Genomic DNA, 23,519 nt, shown 5'->3' with positions numbered 1-23,519 from the left:
GAGATTTTCATTTGTTTTTCGAGAGACAGGGTCTTGCTCTGTCACCGAGGCTGGAGTGCAGTGGCGCGATCACAGCTCACTGCAGCCTCAACTTTCTGGGCTCAAGCCATTCTCCCACCTCAGCCTCCTGAATAGCTGGGACTACAGGCATGTGTCACCATGCCCGGCTAATTTTTTTTTTTTTTGGAGACACAGAGTCTCACTCTATTACTCAGTCTGATCTTGAACTCTTAGGGTCAAGTGATCCTTCTACCTCAGCCGCCCAAAGTGCTGGGATTACAGGCATGAGCCACCACACCCAGCCCAAGTTTTTAATAATGTGAAAAAATGCTGTTATAAAAAGTCAAAAGAGGCCAGGTGTGGTGGCTTCTGCCTGTGGTCCCAGCTACTCCAGAGGCTGAGGCAGGAGGATCGTTAGCCCAGGAAGTCAAGGCTGCAGAGAGCCGTGATCGTGCCACTGCACTCCAGCCTGGGCGACAGTGGGAGACCCTGTTTTTTAAAGAAAAGAACAGAGTACAAAATTGAATATGCTATATAATCACAACTATAATAAATGAAGATAAAATGAGTGGAAGGAAATATGGCAGACGGTTAATAGTTAATATATTGAAACTATAGTTCTTTACACTTTTGTTTTACAACAGTTATATGTATTACTTTTATGATGCACAAAAGGCGCACCATATATATATATATGTTTTTGTTGTTTTTGACAGAGTTTCGCTCTTGTTGCCCAGGCTGGAGTACAGTGGCGCGATGTTGGTTCGCTGCAAGCTCTGCCTCCTGGGTTCAAGCAATTCTCCTGCCTCAGCCTCCTGAGTAGCTGGAATTACAGACGCCTGCCACCATGCTCGGCTAATTTTTGTATTTTTAGTAGAAGCAGGGTTTCACTATGTTGGCTAGGCTGGTCTTGAACTCCTGACCTCAGGTGATCCTCCTGCCTCGGCCTCCCAAAGTGCTGGGATTACAGGCATGAGCCAGTGCGCCTGGCCCGCACCTTACATTTAAGAGAAAAATTACAAAGGAGAAATGAAAATGAAGAGTAGCAGAACAAAACAGCATTGCTCACTGTACCAAAAATGATAATAGTTAACCATTACTCCAGTTTGAAGATTTGATGGTTCTTGATAGGATATAAATGGGTTGAAGATATAGGACAAATTAAGTTCAAAGTATTTTACTGAAACTTATCTTTTTTGGCCAGTCGAAGTGGCTCATGCCTATAATCCTAGCACTTTGGGGATTGAAGTGGGAAGATTACTTGAGCCCAGGAGTTTGAGACCATCCTGGGCAACATACTGGGACCTCATTTCTACCCAAAAAAAAAATGAAAAAATAAGGCAAGAGGATCACTTGAACCTCAGAGGTCAAGGCTGCAGTGAGCCATGATCACGCCTCTGCACTCCAGTGTGGGCAACAGGAGTGAAATCCTGTCTCAAAAAGAAAAAGAAAATTATCTTTTTAAGTGATAATCATGATGTTTTTACAGTAAGAATAACTTTTTTCCCCTTCCTGAGTGAACAGTTTGTAAGGAAATTGAAACTTTTTGTTTTTTTTGTGGACTAATTTTCATACACAGTTACATTGTGAAAATTTTCACAGGAAAACTAATTTTCAGCCAGGCATGGTGTGGCTCACGCCTGTAATCCCAGCACTTTGGGAGGCTGAGGGGTGGGTAAATCACTTGAGCTCCAGAGTTTGAGACCAGCCTGGGTAACATGTGCCTGTAGTCCCAGCTCCTTGGGAGACAGAGGTGGGAGGATCATCTGAGCCTGGGAGGCAGAGGTTGCAGTGAGCTGAGATCGTGCCACTGCACTCCAGCCTGGGTAACAGAACTAGACAATGTCTCAAAGGAAAAAAAAGGAAAAGAAACTAATTTCCATATGCAACTACACTGAAAATTTTCAATGTGAAAAATACGTTTCCACATTTTAAATCCTGTTTTTAGCTGGGCATGGTGACGCATGCCCATAATCTCAACTACTTCAGGAGGCTGAGGCTGAAGAATCGCTTGAACCTGGGAGAGGGAGGTTGCAGTGAGCCAAGATCGTGCCACTGCACTCTAGCCTGGATGACAGTGAGACTCCATCTCAAAAAAGAAAAATCCTGTGTTTTAATATTCATTTTTGTCTATTCTTATTTTCTTACTCAAGTTTTTGAGGCCTCAAATAATTGTTAATAGTTGTTCGAAACTGTATTAATCTAAAGGACATTTTATCAAGAAAATTTTAATTCCTTTCTCTGTTCAGGAAACGATTATATATGGAAGTATTTGAATATACTCGCCCTATGATGCATCCTGAACCTGGTAAATTCTACCAGATTAATCCAGAAGAGTATGAACATCCAAATCCCTGGAAAGAGAGTTTCCAGCAGTTGGTATGAAATATAAATAGAATATATTGGTTTATATTACACATTTGTAAATAACTTTCTTTTAAGAAATAAGTTTAGGCAGGGCATGGTGGCTCACACCTGTAATCCTAGCACCTTGAGAGGCCAAGGTAGGCAGATTACCTGAGGTCAGGAGTTCGAGACCAGCTTGGCCACCATGGCGAAACCCCATCTCTTCTAAAAATACAAAAATTAGCCGGATGTGGTAGCTCACGTCTGTAATCCCAGCTACTCGGGAGGCTAAGGCAGGAGAATCGCTTGAACCCGGGAGGCAGAGTTGCAGAGAGCTGAGATCGCACCGCTGCACTCCAGCCTGGGCGACAGAGTGACACTCTGTCTCAGGGGAAAAAAAAAGTTGAGTAGGTTTTAAAGGTAAACCAATGAACATTTATCAACCAACAGAATATTCAACAATTCTTTTCACTACTGACATATCCGTTAATAAGTTAGTGACAGTAAGCATTAGTAGCCTGTGAGCAGTTGTGATTTCAGGGGGTATTTAAGTTATTAGTGTTCGGTAGTTGTTTTAAACTTCCACATTTAGCTTAATTGATATATGGTCCTTCATGAATGAGTCTCAGCCGGAGATGATTTTGCTTTCTGTGGGGCATTTGGCAATGTTGGGAGACATTTTTTGATCGTCACAATGGGAGGAGAGCGTGCTGCTGATATTTGGCTGGGTAGAGGCCAGGGATTACCTCTAAACATCCTACAATGCACAGGATGTTTCCCTCTAAACATCCTACAATGCCCCATAACAAATAATTAACTGACCCAAAATATCAGTAATGCTGAGATTGAGAAACCCTGTTTTTTGTTTGTGGATATTACTGGATCATAATTTGTTTTAGATTTTACATTGTACTCTACGACACAAAATTATTTGGAATAATTGAGAATTATTTTTGATTTTTAATAAAAGTTGTTCATGCAGTTGTACATTAATTTAAATATAAGGTTTATGTTAGTAGTCATTGGTTTTGCTTTGTTTTTGACATTTTAGTATAAAGGTGCACATGTAAAGCCAGGATTTGCTGAACATTTCTACAGTAACCCTGCAAGATATAAAGGAAGAGAAAATATGTTGGTATGTTTGATTTTTATTTTTATGACTTAAAATGGTAATCTTTCAGTTCTGTACTGACACATTTATTTTTTTCTAGTATTATGATACTATTGAAGATGCCCTTGGTGGGGTACAAGAGGCTCATTTTGATGGACTTATCTTTGTTCATTCTGGAATATATACTGATGAATGGATATATATTGAATCTCCAATCACCATGATTGGTGCAGGTATTTTGAAGTGCATTGTCATTAAAATTTTAATATTTTACTCATTTATGTGATAGGATTTTAAAAATGCTAGTGACTTAAAATCCAGTTGAACCTTTATAATATCCTGCTGGTAAAGTAGGAATGAAGATATCACACATATTTTAAGTGAAGGAAATGAAAACATAAGAGTTCAGAAATTATAGCTGTATATAAATTTCTTTCTTCACCTCCCTCCCCTGCCCCCCCCCTTTTTTTTTTGATACAGAGTCTAGCTGTGTCACCCAGACTAGAGTGCAGTGGCACAACCTCAGTTCACTGCAACCTCTGCCTCCTGGGTTCAAGCAATTCTTATGCCTCAGCCTCTCAAGTAGCTGGGATTATAGGCGTACACCACCATGCCTGGATAATTTTTGTATTTTTAGCAGAGACAGGGTTTCACCATGTTGGCCAGACTGGTCTCAAACTCCTGGCCTCAAGTGATCTGCCCACCTGGGTCTCCCGAAGTGCTGAGATTACAGGCATGAGCCACTGTGCCTGGCCATATATGTTTTCTGATGTTAGTACTTTCTCCAGTTGCCTTCAGTTGTTCATTAAACAAAAAAAAATAGTTTTTTCATCTTTTATTTGAAAATAAAGATGCGGCTGGGTGCGGTGGCTCACACCTGTAATCCCAGCACTTTGAGAGGCTGAGGTGGGTGGACCACTTGAGGTCAGGAGTTGAAGACTGGCCTGGCCAACATGGTGAAACCCCATCTCTACTAAAAATACAAAAAAATTAGCCAGGTGTGGTGGTGTGCACCTATAATCCCAGCTACTCTGGAGGCTGAGGCAGGAGAATTACAAAGAAAGATGCTAATATTTTTATTGCTATGTTTTTAAAGGAACTGAAATATAATTTTTAAATACTTTTGTACTATTTCAAAGCTATTTATGGTCAAGTTTCTAAGAATAAATGTAATATCTGTCGAACACTGAGTCATTTGAAGATTTGTGTTTTTTTTTTTTTGAGGATACAGTACATAGAACATTTTAAGATAGCTACTAATTATTATTTGCTAGTGAAATTTGCATTTACAGCCTCTTTTGCTTTCTTCCTCTATCTCCTCATGAAGATGGGGAGGACAGAGTAGAGCAAATTTTTGTCTGGTGATTTTATTACTTTCTAAATAGAGGCCACTGTTGGAAATAAATTTAAATAGAGGTCTCTTCTCTTCTTGAGCTTCTGTTTCCAGTGCTGCTGCTAGAAACAGAATGGTTTCCACAAGAAACCATTTTTTGTTTTCACAAGAAACCATTTTTTAATATGTCATTGCATTTTATATTCGTAGTATTTATAGTTAAATGTTATTAGAAGTATTACTGTGCATGGATTTGAATATAGCAAAGGCTGATGATGAAACATAGTTAACTGATAGTGAATATTAGTTGTACTACTCAGTACTAATGTTTTTAGTAAGTTCTCCCTCCATAAAGATACCCATCTGTTGAAATCGGATAAAGGTAATATGCTTAAAATATCTTCTCCACAGCACCTGGGAAAGTGGCAGACAAAGTTATAATTGAAAACACTAGAGATTCAACCTTCGTTTTTATGGAAGGCTCTGAAGATGCTTATGTTGGATATATGACAATAAGGGTAAGAAATGTTAAGATTTAAAATACACGTTGAAATCATAAAGGCAGTAATTGTTTATTTCAAAAAAAAAATGTTTACTTTTCAGTTTAACCCTGATGACAAATCTGCACAACACCACAATGCACACCACTGCTTAGAGATTACGGTAAATTGTAGCCCTATTATTGATCACTGTATCATCCGAAGTACATGTACAGGTTAGTATTTTCTTTATCTTTTACAATAAAATTTGGAGTCACTGTATTGTTGCCCAGTAGGTATTTAAATAAATAAATAATTTTTCTACAGTTGGTTCTGCAGTATGTGTTAGTGGTCAAGGAGCATGTCCCACTATCAAGCACTGTAACATCAGTGACTGTGAAAATGTTGGACTGTATATAACAGATCATGCACAGGTATTTTTCAATTTTGTGGGGTTTTTTAAAAAAAATTTTTTTAAAGCTCTATTGACGTTTGTTTCTGATTACTTGTTGTAGGGAATATATGAGGATAATGAAATTTCCAATAATGCATTAGCTGGGATTTGGGTTAAAAATCATGGAAACCCGATTATTAGACGGAATCATATTCATCATGGACGTGATGTTGGTGTGTTCACATTTGATCATGGCATGGTAAGAACACTTATTTTTAATAGAAAAACCGACTTCTGCATCAGTTAAATTTCAAGTATGTTTCAGCATTATTTTCTCATCACCAAATTATCTGAATTGAGGCGTATAGGTTTAAAAGCAATTTCAGCATTATATTTTAAAATCAATATGCAACATTTACTCTGTAAATTTATGCATCAAACATATCCATGTAGAGGTGATAGCGTTCTTAGGCAATATATGTGATCTTTAAGGGGAGTAAGGTATAACCCGTTAGTTCTCAAATGTGTGTGTGCATAAAAGTCACCCAAAAGCTTTCTGTTTTAATGAAAATTCCTGTATCCTCAGATTTAATAAATCAAAATTTCCAAGGATGGGGCCTAGAATATGTATTTTTAATAAGCACCATAAGTGAATCTAACACAGTTTGTAGGGTATACTTTGAGATATAATGGTTTCATTGTTACTTTGCTTTTCATTTAATTCCTCTTGAAAATTTTTAAACTGGCAGAACTTTAATAGGAGATATAATGATAAAATATCAGTTTTAAAAACGTTATGCAGCAGTTTCATTAGGCATCCTTGTGGAGTATACTGTGTTTTAAATATTACTATATAGTTTTACATAATTTTCTAGAGACATGACTTTTTGAGCTTGAGATCACCATTTCAAAATAATGTTTTGAATGTCTATTCAGATTTTTTTTTTCATTTAATGTCAAATTTTCCTTGAGGTAATTGTCAAGTCCTAATACAGCATTAGTAAAATTTTCTGTTGAGGAGTCCGAGATGGGAGAGAGGGTCATAACATTGTGGCAAATAGGATTATGGTGAGGTTTTGTTGCCTATTATACAACATTAAGCAATCCTAGGAATGTTGGATTCATATATACAAATTTTCAACGACAAAGAAAATTTTTTATTTTCATTGTTTGTTCTTTTTGTTTTTTTTTGAGACGGAGTTTCACCCTTGTTGCCCAGGCTAGAGTGCAGTGGTGTGATCTCAGCTCATTGCAACCTCCACCTCCTGGTTCAAGCAATTCTCCTCTCTCAGCCTCCCAAGTAGCTGGGATTACAGACATGCACCACCACATCTGCCTAATTTTGTATTTTTAGTAGAAACAGGGTTTCACCATGTTGGTCAGGCTGATCTTGAACCCCTGGCCTCAAGTGATTCACCTGCCTCAGCCTCCCAAAGTCCTGGGATTACAGGCATGAGCTGCCGCATCTGGCCAATGCAGAATTCTTTTTTGAAATAAACTAGACCATGGCTGGGTGCAGTGGTTCACACCTGTGATCCCAGCACTTTGGGAGGACAAGGCAGTTGGATCGCTTGGGCTCAGGAGTTCAAAACCAGCCTGGACAACATGGTGAAACTCGTTCTCTACAAAAAAATACAAAAATTAGCTGGGCATGGTAGCTCACACCTGTAGTCCCAGCTACTTGGGGGGCTGAGACTGGAGGATCGCTTGAGCCCAGGAGGCAGAGGTTGCAGTGAGCCAAGATGTTAAGATGTGTGCCATTGCATGGGATTTCAGGCGTGAGCCACCACGCTTGGCCAAGTTCATCATTTTTGAAAGACCTCTGGTGATGGATGGTCCCTTATTAAAATTCACCATAGTAAGTTACTCCTCATCACACACATGCTCCTATACCATTTTAAAGAACAGATTTGGGCTTGTAAATATTACAGCATTTTAAAAAATAAGTCTAGGCAATGCTATAGGTAGATATTTCCATTAAGGATTAATGAGATTTATAAATTTTAAGATTTATAAAGTATTTCAACCTATCCCCACCCCATCATTTTTATTTTGCAAAGGTTTAAAACATTTGCATTCCTACAGTTATTGATCTATATTTATTCTGTATTTATTTATCATTTGTTATTTTATCATGGTTTCTCCATGCCTGAATTTTAAAATTTTGACTCATTCTTGGTATGGCTAGGTTTTGTCATCCAGTCTTTTTTTTTTTTCTTTTTTTTTAAAAGAAAGGCTTATGGATATTATAGCTTGAATTCTTGCCATGTGAGAATCACTATCCATTGCGTTTTAACTTAGCTGAGTTTATTTCTTTCCCTCACGATTCTGTAGACATTTTTCTATTCTAGCATTGAGCATGGCTGAGAACTCTGAGATCACACTGGGTTTTATTCTTTCTTCTTTGCTTGAAAGATTGCTCTTCTACCTCAGTATCCATATTTTGGCTTTTGTTGATGTCGTATTGTTTTACTATTTTTCTGTTCCATATGTTCCTTTCTTTAGAAACTTAGCTATCTTTCTTGTTATTTATATTGCTATGTTCTGTTCTGTTTAGTGTTGTGTGAGTTCCTCAAATCCGTGTTCCTTACCACGTCTCCGTAGTTTGTTTTTCTATTGTTATTTTGGTTCCAGTGTGGGTCTTGCCTTTAATGTATACATTTTTTAATGAAATTTTTCTAACATACACCAAAGTAGAGAGAATAATATAATGACTCTCCAGGTACCTATTGTCTGCCTTCAACAACTATCATTTCATGGCCATTTTTGTTTAATCTATACCTCATGTGTCTTACAACCTTCTTTACACTCTGGTTTATTTTGAAGTAAATACCAGACTTCATCATCTCTTGTAAATATTTTACCATGCGTCTTTCAAAGATGGGCGGTTTTTTTTTCTTTCCCATAACCATAATGCTAATTCACTCCTCAATAATTAGGAGTAATTCCTTAATATCATCAAATTTTGTGTTAATGTTCACAGTTCTCCAGTTGTTTTTTGTTTGTTTAATATTCAATTCAATGCAGAGTTGTTACTTTTGTAAAATAAGATTAAAATGTCATAGCAGGCCAGGCGTGGTGGCTCATGCCTGTAATCCCAGCACTTTGGGAGGCTGAGCAGGTGGATCACCTGAGGTCAGGAATTCAAGAACAGCCTGGCCAATATGGTGAAACCCTGTCTCTACTAAAAATACATAAATTAGCCAAGCATGTTGGTGCATGTCTCTAGTCCCAGCTACTCAAGAGGCTAAGGCAAGAGAATCACTTGAATCCAGGAGGCAGAGGTTGCAGTGAGCCGAGATCGCACCACTGCACTCCAGCCTGGGTGACAGAGCAAGACTCTGTCTCAAAAAATGAATGAATGAGTTAATTAATTAATTAATTAATAAAGTGTCATAGCAGTGCCAAATGGCTATAAAATTTTTTGAGGCTGGGTGTGGTGGGTCACGCCTGTAATCCTAACGCTTTGGGAGGACAAGGTAGGCAGATCACTTCAGCCCAGGAATTCAAGACCAGCTTGGCCAACACAGTGAAACACTGCCTCGTGGTGGCATGTGCCTGTAATCCCAGCTTCTCGGGAGGTTGAGGTATGAGAATCACTTGAAATGGGGAGGTGGGAGGCAGAAGTTGCAGTGAGCCAAGATCATGCCGCTGCATTCCACCCTGGGCGACAGAGGAGTGAGACTCTGTCCAAAAAATAAAAAAATACATGGCATATTCATGCCATTGGATTTCATCACTTTAGAAGATAATAATAAGCTAAGCTTATTATAGCCTTTAGTTACTTGGGGAAAACTATACTTCACTGAAAGTCTAACGTACTAACATTGGTTAGCTCACAGCACCCTCCTCTTACCCAGATTTCACAGTATTTGGTAAGTGTTTTTATAGATTAGAGTTGTGGAAGTTTATTTCAACGAAGATAGCATTTTTCTCTTTTTTTAATCTGGAGAGTTTCTTGTGAAACTCTTGAATGCCTTTTATTTTGTCTTTTTTTTTTGAGACAGAGTCTCACTCTGTCACCCAGGCTGGTGTGCAGTGGTGCAATCGTGGCTCACTATAACCTCCACCTTCCAGGCTTCAGGCAATTCTCATGCCTCAGTCTCCCGAGTAGGTGGGATTACAGATGCCTGCCACCACGCACAGCTAACTTTTGTATTTTTAGTAGAGACGGGGTTTCACCATGTTGGCCAGGATGGTCTAGAACTCCTGACCTCAAGAGATCCACCGTGCCTGGCCTACTTTGTCATATTTAATAAAGAATGTTTTACTTCAAAAAATTTATACATGTTGGAACTTTTGTGGTTTGCATTAAAAGACAAAGCAGAGGCTGGGCACAGTGGCTCACACCTGTAATGCCAGCACTTTGGGAGGTCGAGGCAGGAGGATGCATGAGCCCAAGAGTTTGAGACAGACCCTATCTCTACTAAAGAAATGTTATAAAAATTGGCTGGGCATGGTGGCACACACCTATAGTCCTAGCTACTTGGAAGGTTGAGGCAAGAGGATTGATTGAGCCCAGGAGTTCAAGGTTGTAATGAGCTGTGATAGCTCCAACTTGGGTGACAGGGAGATTCCTGTCTTCTTAAAAAAAATTTTTCGGCCGGGCTTGGTAGCTCTGTAATCCCAGCGCTTTGGGAGGCCGAGGCAGGTGGATCACTTGAGGCCAGGAGTTCGAGACTAGCCTGGCCAAAATGGCAAAACCCCATCTCTACTAAAAATACAAAAATTAGCTGGGTATGGTGGCACCCGCCTGTGATCCCAGCTACTTTGGAGGCTGAGGCATGAGAATTGCTTGAACCTGGGATTTGGAGGTTGCAGTGAGCCAGTATCACACCACTGCACTCCAGCCTGGGAGACAGTGAAACGCCACCTCAAAAAAAAAAAAAAAATTCTAATTTCTTACAGTTCTGTATTATTGAATTATTTTGCACTAGAGGTATCTCTTAACAAAATGGTTGCATTTTATTAAAATACATCTTGAAGCAGGCCCGGCTCAGTGGCTCATGCCTATTATCCCAGCACTTCAGGAAGCCGAGGGAAGCAGATCACTTGAGGTCAGGAATTCCAGACCAGCCTGGCCAACATAGTGAAACCCCATCTCTACTAAAAATACAAACATTAGCTGGAAGTGGTGGCTCACACCTGAAGTCCCAGCTCCTCGGGAGACTGAGGCAGGAGAATCACTTGAACCCAGGAGGCACAGGTTGCAGTGAGCCAAGATTGCACCACTGCACTCTAGCCTGGGTGACAGAGAGAGACTCCGTCCCCACCCACCCCCCCAAAAAAATAAAAAAATCTTGAAACAAAATTACATTAACTGAATCCATAATAAAGATAAGTTTCCTTGCAAAATTATAAAACTGTAAGTCAATCAAGCTTTGTCATTTCTAAAGGTAGTAAAATCATAGTTGTGGCAATGTAGAGGCTTCTCATTTTAAGGTCATTGAGAAAAGATAACTTTTTGCTGCTTTGTTTTCTTAAAAGTTACTCTGAAACAAAAGATACAGATTATAAACTCCATATTTGATAGAATTAGGTGACATTTTTAATCCTTAACCTAAATTATTAATACAATGTGGTAAATGACTGCATGCCTGTAACCAGGGCAGCCAACCAGATTGGAGCAGGTTAAAGGTCTAGTAAAGCTGTTCAGGAAGATAAATTGGTAAGCCTAATATAAATGTAAATGTATTAAGAGGTGATTTACAGGAGGTGATGCAGGAGAATTGCTTGAACTCGGGAGGCAGAGGTTACAGTGAGCTAAGAGTGGGCCACTGCACTCCATCCTGGGCAACAGAGTGAGACTCTGTCTCAAGAAAATAAAAAGAGAAGTGATTTGGACAACTGGCAGCAAGTTTAGGATAGCTAGAAAGCTAAGCAAAGGAGAAAAAAAATCTAAAAAATTGTGCAGCAAAGAATATCTAGTCATATTTTATGGCTCAACTCTGAATAGCACACTAATCTAACCAAAATTAAGGTACAGCTACACTCAAAGGATACAGTGTGTGAGTATATATTGTGGGGGATAGAGAGGTAGGAGAGCTAAATTCTACTCTCCCATAATATAAGTCAGTGGATAATACCTAAAACTGGGAAGTCAAGATTTGGTAACACAGTGTGTTACTTAGTAAGATAGAGGTGAATCAAAAGAATCAGCTAAAAGAATTAAAAGTGGGGGCCTCTGGATAAAGGAAATGAGGGAGAGGGCTGCTATTTGCCTTAAAAAACTTGTGCATCTAGTTGAGTCTCTTAACTATGAAAAATCAAAACCTAAAGAAAACAAAAAGATTATCCCTTGCATTTGAATACTGTTTAGTCAGTGTATATCAATTTTTTTTTTTTTGCTGGATCACTGCACTCAGAGATAACCACATTTTGCTTGCAGCGCTGTAAAAGTTTACCACTCAGATTTGTCAGCCTGGCATGGTGGCTCACACCTGTAATCCCAGCACTTTGAGAGGCCAAGGTGGGAGGTTTGCTTGAGGCTGAAAGTTTGAGACCAGCCTGGGCAACATGATGAAACTCCATCTCTACTAAAAACACAAAAATTGACCAGGCTTGGTGCCATGCACCTGTGGTCTTATCTGCTTGGGAGGTTGAGTGGGGAGGATCGTTTGAGCCCGGGAGGTTAAGGCTTCAGTGAGTGATTGCACCCTTGCACTCCAACCCAGGCAACAAAGTGAGAACCTGTGTCTAAAAAACAAAAAAACAAACAAAAAAAATCCACCAGATGTGTCATTCAACTCCTGGCAGAGAGAGACTAAGAGTTAAACTAATTGTGCTCCCTCCTCTCCTCATGGGTGAAAACATCTGAAATGGTGAATAATCCTAATCTAATATTAAGGTCTCTTTGTCTAGCCTCTTTTTGTTTTTTTGATGGTCAGTTTTGCCATAACAGTGTATTTATACACCCAGTGTGTATTCACTTTTATTCTGTATGAAATCAAAGAAGAAGTTTTATATTTGAAGGTGCTATCTTATATATAGGCCCTGATTTGTTTTATAAAAAGAATAAGATTATAATTCAAATGTAGAGAGATAATTTATAGATAATTTGTTCTTTATTAGAAAATGAAATCTGAAAACTACTTCTGTATGTTATTCTTAGAGGCCTGTTTTCTTGAAGAGTTAAACATGTAGTATACTAGAGTATTCAGAATATCACCTTTTTAACCTCTACTAAATTTGGCAAAAAATTCATCAAATCCTGTTTGAGTACTTACTGTGTGTAAAGTCTTACATACATGCTCCAGAAGTTAGAATAGTCCAGACAGGAGCTTACGATGGGGTAGAAATGGACATATATAAATATAGAAATAATATAAGGCAATACATGAAAGTAACATTAGAAAAATACTTAGTGCTAAAGGGATTTTAAAGAGGAAAGAGATTAAGCACATTCAGTTTTTTCTTAATACAGTCTGCATTGAGTCTTCGGCCTTAGGATATCAGAATTATGGTAACTTCCATTATCATTATAAAAGTAAAACATGTACATTATATAGGAAATTTAAGAAATTCAAAGTATGAAGAAAGACATAATTATCCATAATTCCACCACTCATAATCATCTCACATTTTTGTTCCATCCTTCAAATTTCCTTTAAACAAAATTGAGATTATACATAATGTATACTACTTTAAAACTTGTTCTTTTCATTTAACTTGTATAGGATGAACATAAGTCTTCAAAAACATTGTATTTAGCCAGTTCTCTATTATTGGGCTAAGGTGAAATTTTTTTTTAAATTGCTCTTATTGTAGGACTCTGTGTTCTTTGGTCAACCTTTATTTATTTTTGAGACTCTCGCCCAGGCGGGAGTGTGATGGTGTGATTACAGCTCACTGCAGCCTCAACCTGCCAGGCTCAAACAATCCTCCCACCTCAGCCTCCCGAATAACTAGGCCTATAGGCACATGCCACCACACCTGTATTTTGTTTTTCATTTTTTCTGTAGACACGACATCTCACTATGTTACCCAGGCTGGTCTTGAGCTTCTAGGCTCAAGCAGTCCTCCCTGATCGACCTTCCAAAGTGCTGGGAGGCCCAGCCACAACTTTTAGAAGCTGACTTGTTGGGACATTTTTAAGGGAGCCAGGGTTTATATTCTTAATGACTTTAACCTTTTGTTGAAGGATATATACTTACTAGTTAATAGTATTCATCTACATTTATTGAATAGATCTTTTGCTGTTTTTTCTTCATGCCTTTGAATGTACTTGGACTTATTAGTGAGGATGTATAGTTCTTTGTTTTGCTAAAACATTTAAATCATTAGCCAGGCATGGTGGTGTGTGCCTTTCTATACTCCTAGCTACTCAGGAGGCTGAGGCGGGAGGATTGCTTGAGTCCAGGAGTTTGAGGCTGCATGAGCTATGATTGTGCTGCTGTACTCCAGCCCAGACAACAGAGTGAGACCTTGTCTGTTTAAAAAAAAAAAAAAAAAAAAAATTTAACTCTTTTTCTTTCCATGATTATTACTTGAAGCTTAGTGTATGTACCTGTTTTTTATTCTTACTCTTAAACTTTTTTTTTTTTTTTGAGACGGAGTGTCGCTCTTATCACCCAGGCTGGAGTGCGGTGGCGCAGTCTCAGCTCACTGCAACCTCTGACTCCCGGGTTCAAGCAGTTCTCCTGCCTCAGCCTCCCAGGTAGCTGGGATTACAGGTGTGAGCCACCACACCCAGCTAATTTTTGTATTTTTAGTAGAGACGGGGTTTCACCATGTTGGCCAGGCTGGTCTTCTCCTGACCTCAGGTGATCCACCTTCCTCGGGCTCCCAAAGTGCTGGTTTACAGGCGTGAGTCACCACGCCCAGCCTTAAATGTTTCTAATAATTTTTAGGTATGCATTGAAATGTTTTTTAAATGGCATTTCTTTTTTTGTAAAGTAGCCTTTACCTGCAGATTTAATTTCTGTATTTTTCAGGGTTACTTTGAAAGTTGCAACATACACAGAAATAGGATAGCAGGCTTTGAAGTAAAAGCCTATGCTAACCCCACAGTGGTTCGATGTGAAATTCACCATGGACAGACTGGAGGAATATATGTCCATGAAAAAGGAAGAGGACAATTCATAGAGAATAAAATCTATGCAAACAACTTTGCAGGTGTATGGATTACCTCAAATAGCGACCCAACAATAAGGTATTTACATATAATTATGGGTGAAAATTACTTTTTCACTTCAAGGTTTGTCTTAAAAGTCAAGATACTGAGCTTTAACTCTTGAAAGTTTTTGTTAGACATCTGACTACTATAAAATAGATTTTCCTAGTAAAAGTCTATGCATCTGAATGAGCCATAGCTATTGCAGATTTATTTTTTAGTGTTTTTTGTTTTTGCTTTTGTTTTAGTGATATAAGCCATATGTTATATTATTTTATGAAAAATGCAAATGCTGTGATTTTTATTTTAAATTCATCAAACTGCATTATAGATGAATAAATAGGGCTATTACCTCCCCATGGAGCTTGAAGGACTTTATCTTTTTTTCTGATAGTTAGCAAATAGAATAACTCAGGAAAAATATCTCAAAGATTCTTGGCCAAAAAGACTAAAATTATCAAAAAGTCAGAAATGCAAGCTGTCATTTTCCCTTAATAAGCCAGAATTGTAGAACCAGAGCTATTATAATTTAATCAAACACTATGAATTATTTTTGTCAAATTTTATTTTCCACTGGCTTTATGGAAGTTAGATTTTGGGATTTCCATTTTGTTAATATTCATCAAGTGTTTCTAGATCAGCTAAAAAATTGTTTTGAATGTATTAGCTGTTTTGAGGGGAATTTTTAAGAATGCCACATACGTTCTCTCAAATAGTAATTTGACTTTTCCAAAGTCTTAGGCCTTAGAAATAACTAAGAAATTGAGGCCTTAGAAGTTGTATAATTTGTTATATGACCATGAGGGGCCTTTACAATTATATAAAACAAGTAAGTTTGGCTGAATAGATGTCTTCTTTTTTATTATTTCACATAATTATAGGGGAAATTCTATATTTAATGGAAATCAAGGAGGAGTTTACATCTTTGGTGATGGACGAGGCCTTATTGAAGGAAATGACATTTATGGTAAGCGTATGGTTTTGTTCTATAAAACTTAGATTGATACGTCTTCTTGATATTAGCAAAATGATGGAAGATTTTGAAACTACCCAAGTGGAAGCACTGATCCAGCTTCTTTAATTTTTTTTTTTTTTTTTTTTTTAAAGAGATGAGGTCTTACTCTCTTGTGCAGACTGGAGCACAGTAGTACAAACATGGCTCACAGCAGCCTCAGACTTCTGGGCTCAAAGCGACCTTCCTGCCTCAGCCTCCCTGGTAGCTAGGACTATAGGCATGTGCTACCATGCCCCACTCATTTATTTGTGGAGGCCGGGTCTTGCCATGTTGCCTGGGCTGGTCTTGAACTCCCGGCCTCAGGTGATCTTCCCGCCTTGGTCTCCCAAAATTCTGGGATTGCAGGTGTGAGTCTCATGCACTGCCATTTATTTATTTATTTATTTATGTTGTTGTTGTTGTTGAGACAGAATCTCACCCTGTTGCCTAGGCTGGAGTGCAGCGATGCAATCTTGGCTCACGGCAACCTCTGCCTCCCAAGTTCAAGCGATTCTCATGCCTCAGCCTCCAGAGTAGCTGGGATTACAGGTGCATGCTACCATGCCCGGCTCAATTTTGCCTTTTTAATAGAGATGGGTTTTGCCATGTTGACCAGGCTGGTCTCGAACTCCTGGCCTCAAGTGATCTGCCTGTTTCAGCGTCAGCCTCCCAGATTGCTAGGATTACAGGTATAAGCCACCACGCCCAGCCTAAATTCTTAATAAAGATTATTCTGTGATATTTATTCACAGGCACTATGCCAGATACCAGGGATGAAAATATAAATTAGACCTTAGTCCCAAGGTGTATCTGCAGTTTCACTCTGTTGTTTAATAGTTAATAAATTATTTCTGTGGTAGTTTAATATACTTTGTACTAATTAAAGAGAGAAAATGTGTATTCCTCTTTAAAGTTTTAGGAACATTAAATCAGCAAACAATCAGTAGATATCTGTGTGTCTGACACCAATATGTGCCTGGGCTTTCGCTTCTGGTAACACTAACCTGGTTAATATTTACATAAAGCTTTACTAAGTGTCAGGCGCTCTGCTGAGCATCTTAAACTGAGTTAACTCATATATTCACATCAACACTGTGAGGTAGATACCATTAAATATTGATCAGGATACAGAGGCACAAAGATACTTACTGATCAGTATACAGAGGCACAAAGAGGTTAAATTACTTATTCAGGATCACACAGGAAGTAGAATTCCTGAGATTCGAAATGTGTCAGCTCGGCTCCAGAGTCTCCACTATGCTATACTGCCTGCAGCTCTCTGCATTATTTACACTACTAGTTCTCTTAATATTGTCTTGTAATGGTCACTAAAATTCTAGTGTAAGAATTTTAACCACTACCTAATGTAAAACCCTTACTGTATTCCCCAGGCTCACAAATGTTGACATTGTAACTTTTATTTTTAAATAGGCAATGCATTAGCAGGAATACAAATTAGGACAAACAGTTGTCCAATTGTTCGGCATAACAAAATTCATGATGGCCAGCATGGTGGGATTTATGTGGTAAGTTAATGTATATGGTTCTATAAACTCATGCATCAAAACCAGGGAGATAAAGGGTTTCTCTTTAAGCTTTTAGATAGGCCATATTCAACTTTTGAAGTATGAATTCATGACTGTCATTAATGTTAAACGGTAAATAACATTCTTGTTCTCCCTGCCAGTATCTTAATGACTTCTGATTTTATAGTTCGTGTTGAATTATGTAAAATTTAATCAGCAGCTGACTAAATTTAGGCATAAGAGATACACCTTTTTATTAAAGTCTGTATTATTGGCAATATGGGATAACCTCAGCAGCAATTCATTTGCAGTCTATTATATTTGTTACACCAGAATTTTACGAGTATGACTACTGTATGAGTCTCTGAAGTTCTGCCACTTTTTTCATTTAAATTTATGTTAAAATATAATTAACTTTCAAAATTTTGAAACCTGTGTATTAATCATCTTTGCTCATGGTATCTAAACTTTTGCAAGTGATTCAAGTAAGAAAATGTAGGAAATTTCAAAAAGGTCCTTATGTTATGCAAGGCATGACTTTTAATTTTCATTTATGGTTCTAGAGATGCACATGTCCTCAATTATTTGCTAAAAGTAAAAATTTTGTGAATATGAAGCCATATAATTTTGAATTGATTTCACCAGAAATATGTTTGAAGTAACTGTTTGTTTATTACTAAATGAGAGGTCGTTAGTTACACATCCTAGGGTGAATTTATTTTGCTAAAGAAAATTGAATGCTGCTACTGCTCTTACTGTGATATTAAAAGTATAAAACCACTTAAAGCACAGTATAAAATTTTTGAAAGCTTAAAACTCAGGTAGAGGCTACATAAAAAGAATGTTGGCCGGGCACGGTGGCTCACACCCACCACTTTGGGAGGCTGAGGCGGGTGGATCACGAGGTCAGGAGTTCAAGACCACCCTGGCCAAGATGGTGAAACACCGGCTCTACTAAAAATACAAAAATTAGCTGGGCGTGGTGGCGGGCGCCTGTAATCCTAGCTACTCAGGAGGCTGAGGCAGAGAATTGCTTGAACCCGGGAGGCGAAGGTTGCAGTGAGCCGAGATCGCGCCACTGCACTCCAGCCTGGGCGACAGAGCGAGACTCCATCTCAAAAAAAAAAAAAAAAAAAAGAATGTTGCCATTACCTCTTTACTCAGATGAAAAAACAAAAATGGAAATTTTTTTAACTGTCTATAAAGGGGGTAACAGGTTATAAACACCTTGCTTATAGAAGATATGTATTATAACCAGTGTAACTTTTATTTAGCATGAAAAGGGACAAGGAGTGATAGAAGAGAATGAAGTTTATAGTAACACTCTGGCTGGAGTCTGGGTGACAACTGGCAGCACTCCAGTACTGAGAAGAAACCGGATACACAGTGGCAAGCAGGTAGGATTAGCCTGGGCTCTTGGATGGGAAATATATTGTTTTGTAAATAATTGTCCCTTGAAAAAGCTTTTTTTTTTTTTTTTTTTTTTTAAATTTTAGGTTGGTGTTTATTTTTATGACAATGGACACGGAGTGCTAGAAGACAATGATATCTATAATCACATGTATTCAGGGGTTCAGATAAGGTAAATGTTTTCACATTTGGCTTTCTTTTGGGAGGGAATTAGGAGTATGTAGGGTGTGAGAAAAAATTTGCTTATTGTTTAATGCCCAATCTTTATCTCCCTGTTTTTTATATATATATATATTCACATTCTTAAAATAATCTTGACTTAAATTGTCAGAATGTAGCTTTCCTTGGTCTAGGTGAGGACAGAAGCCAGTGGTACATGTGCCATAAGAGCTCACTTGCACCGTTCCGCTTTCCACTGTAAGAGTCACATCAGCTGCCAATATAATCCTTCATACTTCAGGAGTGGAAGTCTGTATTAAAATACTTGTGCATTATGCCTGGCATATCATTGGCACTCAATAAACTGAAGCTTCTGATTTATGGTATTTCTTTAAAATTAATAGTTTTTGATAAGCTTCTAATATTTTAAGTTTTTGGAACTCTAACAGTCCTAATGATCATATACTGGCATACCTCTGTTTATTACACTTTACAGTTTATTGTGCTTCACAGATACTGTGTTTGGTTTTTTTTTGGTTTTTTTTTTTTGTTTTTTTTTTTACAAATTGAAGGTTTGTGGCAACCCTGTGTTGAGCAGATCTCTCAGTGACATTTTTTTCCAGCAGCATATCTGCTCCCTCTCTGTCTCATTTTTATAATTCTTAGAATACTTCAGATTTTTTCATTATCATTATATCTCTATGGTGATTTCTGATCAGTGATTCAGTGATTTTTTTTTTTTTTTTTTGAGATTGAGTTTCACTCTTGTTGCTCAGGCTGGAGTGCAATGGCACGATCTCAGCTTGCCGCAACCTCCACCTCCTGGGTTCAAGTGATTCTCCTTCTCCTGCCTCAGCCTTCCAAGTGGCTTGGATTACAGGCATGCGCCACCATGCCCGGTTGACTTTGTATTTTTAGTAGAGACAGGGTTTCTCCACATTGGTCAGGCTGATCTCAAACTCCCGACCTCAGGTGATCCGCCCGCCTCGGCCTCCCAAAGTGCTGGGATCACAGGTGTGAGCCATCGCACCCACCCTGATCAGTGATCTTTGATGTTACTATTGTGATTGTTTTGGGATGCCGTTAACTGAGCCCAGGACAGCAAACTTAATCTGTAAATGTTGTGTGTGTTCTGACTGTTCCACCAAGCAGCCATTCCTGTCTCTGTCCCTCTCCTCAGGCTTCCTTATTGCCTGAGACACAACAGTATCGAAATTAGGCCAATTAGTAATCCTAAAATGGCCTTTATAAGTGTTGAAGTGAAAGGAAGAGTTGCATATCTCTCTCTTTAAATCAAAAGCTAGAAATGATTACGGTTAGTGAGGAAAGTATGTCAAAAGCCTGAATAGGCCAAAAGCTAGGCCTCTTGTCCAGTTAGCTAAGTTGTGAATGCAAAGGAAAAGTCCTAGAAAAAAATTAAAAATGCTATTCCAGTAAACACACGAATGATAAGAAAGCAAAGCAAAACAACCTTATTGGCTTAGTTTCTCAGGGTTCAAAGCAAAATAATAAAACAACAAAAAAATTGACTTATGCTGATATGGAGAATGTTTTAGTGATCTGGATAGAAGATCAAACCAGCCACAATATTCCCTTAAGCCAATTCCTAATACAGAGCAAGGCCCCAACTCTCTTCAGTTCTACGAAGGCTGAAAGAAGTGAAGAAGCTGCAGAAGAAAAGTTTTAAGCTAGCAGAGGTTGATTTGTGAGGTTTAAGAAAAAAAACTAAGTGCAAGGTGAAGCAGCAAATGCTGAGATAGAAGCTACAGAAAGTTATCCCAGAAGATATATAGCTAAGATCATTGTTGAAGGTGGCTACACTAAACAGATTTCGGTGTAAACTCAATAGCTTTATATTGGAAGAAAATACATCCAGGACGTTCATAGCTAGAGGGGAGAAGTCAATGCCTGACTTCAAAGGGCATGCTGATCTCTTGTTAAGGATTGGTTCAGCTGATGACTTTAAGTTGCCAGCAGTGCTCATTTACCATTCTGAAAACCCTAGGGCCCTTAAGAATGATGCTAAATCAACTCTGCCTGTGCTCTATAAAGGGAACAACAAATCATGGATGATAGCACATGAATTTACAGTACAGTTTACTGAATATGTTAAGTCCACAAAACATATCATAAAGGAAACAACAAATCATGGATGATAGCACATGAATTTACAGTACAGTTTACTGAATATGTTAAGTCCACTATTGAGACCTAGCGCTCAGAAAAAAATATTTCCAAATATTACTGCTCATTGACAATGCACCCAGTAACCCAAGAATTCTGATGCAGTTGTACAAGGAGATTAGATTAATGTTGTTTTCATGCCTGCTAATACAGCATCCATCCCACAGTCCATGGATCAAGGAGTAATTTCAATTTTTAAGTCTTTTTATATAAGAAATTATTTTTAGAAAGCAGTAGTTTCCATAAATAGTGATTCCTCTGATGAATCTGGGCAAAGTAAATTGAAAACCTCTGGATTCACCATTCCAGATTTCATTAAGAACATTCATGATTCCTGGGAGGAGATTTGAAAAAGTGCTGTAATCCAAGCATTTTGGGAGGCTGAGGTGGAAGGATCACCTGAGGCCAGGAGTTCAAGACCAGCCTGCACAACATAGTGAAACCCTGTCTCTGTAAAAGATAGAAAAAATTAGCTAGGCATGATGGCATGCACCTGTGGTCCCAGCTACCCAGAAGGCTGAGGTAAGAGGATTACTTGAGCCCAGGAAGTCGAGGCTGCAGTGAGCTATGATCATACCACTGTGCTTCAGCCTGGATGACTGAGTGAGACCCTGTCTCAAAAAAAAAAAAAAAAAAATTCCAGTTATGCCCTGAGCTAAATGTTGAGCTTTTCTGCCCAGAAAGGGCTAAGTTCTAGTACTGGCAGGGGTGCAACCCAAGGGGTGGCAGGGTTCTCACCACCCTTGGCCATGGGGCAGGCTGGTCTAGACAGCAGGGGGATGTTTTCAGGGCTGAAGTTTCCCCCCCACCTAGTCCTGAACACATCGGGTGCTGGAGCACCTGTGTTCCCATGAGGCCAGGATGGGCCACGCATGACTTCAAAAGGTCCTCGAGGCTTGACTAAGTGCGCCAGTTTCATTCTGAACATGCTGCTCTAAAACACATCCCTGCTGAGCCACAGGAGGATCAGATATTGTGAGCTTCTGGCCTGTTGATGCTCAAGAGCTGGGGCGTGCAGGGAAAACTCCAGAACTTCTAACTCTTGCTAACCTTACATCTGGGATTCTTAACGCCCTCAGCTGAAGAACTCGATGAATTTCAGGTTTGAAGAGGTTCTTCTAACACTTGGCCAATTTCAGCCAGGCTTTGCTAAAGTTCTCTGAAATTGGGGGACTGAAAGCCAGTTACTTGGATCACAAGTTACCTGTGAAATCTGCAAGGACCTGCTGTCAGGGCTCATTAAACCCCGAAGTATGGCACCTTGGCATACAGACTACTCTGACCCAGAGGAGACTGGAAGGCCTCAGAAGCCAGGTCTTTGTCCTTCCCTCCTGGTTCCTGCCCCCTTTCCTCCCCCAAATTGAGTCCCAGAAGCCAGAATTCTTTTTCCCCAAAGCAGGTCTTAGAAACTAGAATTCTTTTCTCTCAAAGCCAGCCATAAAACCTAGCAAGGTCACTCTTTCCTTTCTCCCTGGAAGATCCTCATTCCCGAGGGGGTCCTGCCCCATACCCAGGGGAAGGGGAATTGTACAGAGTGACTTTGCTGGGTTTCCCCACTCCATCCATCACCGTTAGGCCAGATCCTTTGTGTCCAGTCACATTTCTGCATGGCTGTTCATTCATCAAACCTAAATATAAAAATAAAGGTTTTCATGGCCAGGACAAAAAAAATAATAATAACAACATTAACAGGAGTTTGGAAGAAGTTGATTCCAACCCTCATGGGTGACTAGGGTAGTGTAAGACTTTGGTGGAGGAACTAATTCCAGGCGTGGTAGAAATTGCAAGAGAAGTAGAATTAGAAAATGGAACTTGAAGATGTGACTGAATTGCTGCAACCTCATGATAAAACTTGGACAGATGAGGAGTTGCTTCTTACGGATGAGCAAAGAGTGGTTTTTCTTGAGGTGGAGTCTATTCCTGTTGAAGATGCTGTGAACATGGTTGAAATGACAACAAAGGATTTAGAATATTGCATAAGCCTGTTAATAAAGTAGTAGCAGGGTTGGCAAGGATTGACAATTTTGAAAGAAATTCTACTGTGAGCAAAATGCTATAACATTGCATGTAGGAATGCTACAGAGAAATCTTCCATGAAAGGAAATCAGTCTATGTGGCAAATTTGTCTTATTTTAAGAGATTGCCAATTGGTCAGATGCAGTAGATCATGCCTGTAGTCCTAACACTTTGGGAGACTGAGGCAGGTGGATCACTTGAACCCAGGAGTTTGAGAACAGCCTGAGCAACGTGGCAAAACCCATCTCTACAAAAAATACAAAAATTAACTGGGCATGGTGCCATGCACCTGTAGTCCCAGCTACTTGGGAGGCTTAGGCAGGAGGATTGCTTGAGCCCAAGAGTTCGAGGCTGCAGTGAGCTATGATCATGCCACTGCAACTCCAGCCTGGGTGACAGAGCAAGACCCCATCTCTTTTTTTTTTTTTTTTTTTTTTTTTTTTTGGAGGGGGGCT

General features: G+C 39.0%; 1 protein-coding gene across 2 annotated transcripts in view; it reads left to right on the top strand.

Annotated features, from left to right (window-relative positions):
- Positions 1-23,519, top strand: part of FBXO11 (F-box protein 11) — a 100,978-nt gene that overhangs the window by 69,711 nt on the left and 7,748 nt on the right. For both annotated transcript variants that reach the window (XM_025405878.1, XM_025405879.1), the window contains exons 5-16: positions 2,250-2,379; positions 3,398-3,481; positions 3,558-3,690; positions 5,202-5,308; positions 5,394-5,505; positions 5,597-5,703; positions 5,785-5,922; positions 14,597-14,814; positions 15,657-15,742; positions 17,201-17,295; positions 18,570-18,692; positions 18,792-18,877. In XM_025405878.1, coding sequence (XP_025261663.1) covers positions 2,250-2,379; positions 3,398-3,481; positions 3,558-3,690; positions 5,202-5,308; positions 5,394-5,505; positions 5,597-5,703; positions 5,785-5,922; positions 14,597-14,814; positions 15,657-15,742; positions 17,201-17,295; positions 18,570-18,692; positions 18,792-18,877 — 1,419 coding nt within the window. The remainder of the gene's footprint in view (positions 1-2,249; positions 2,380-3,397; positions 3,482-3,557; positions 3,691-5,201; positions 5,309-5,393; positions 5,506-5,596; positions 5,704-5,784; positions 5,923-14,596; positions 14,815-15,656; positions 15,743-17,200; positions 17,296-18,569; positions 18,693-18,791; positions 18,878-23,519) is intronic.

This window comes from Theropithecus gelada, chromosome 13 (genome assembly GCF_003255815.1).
Source record: "Theropithecus gelada isolate Dixy chromosome 13, Tgel_1.0, whole genome shotgun sequence".
NCBI classification, from domain to species: Eukaryota; Metazoa; Chordata; class Mammalia; order Primates; family Cercopithecidae; genus Theropithecus; species Theropithecus gelada.
Note: the sequence above shows the minus strand (reverse complement) of the source record. Positions and strands in the feature narration are given on the sequence as shown.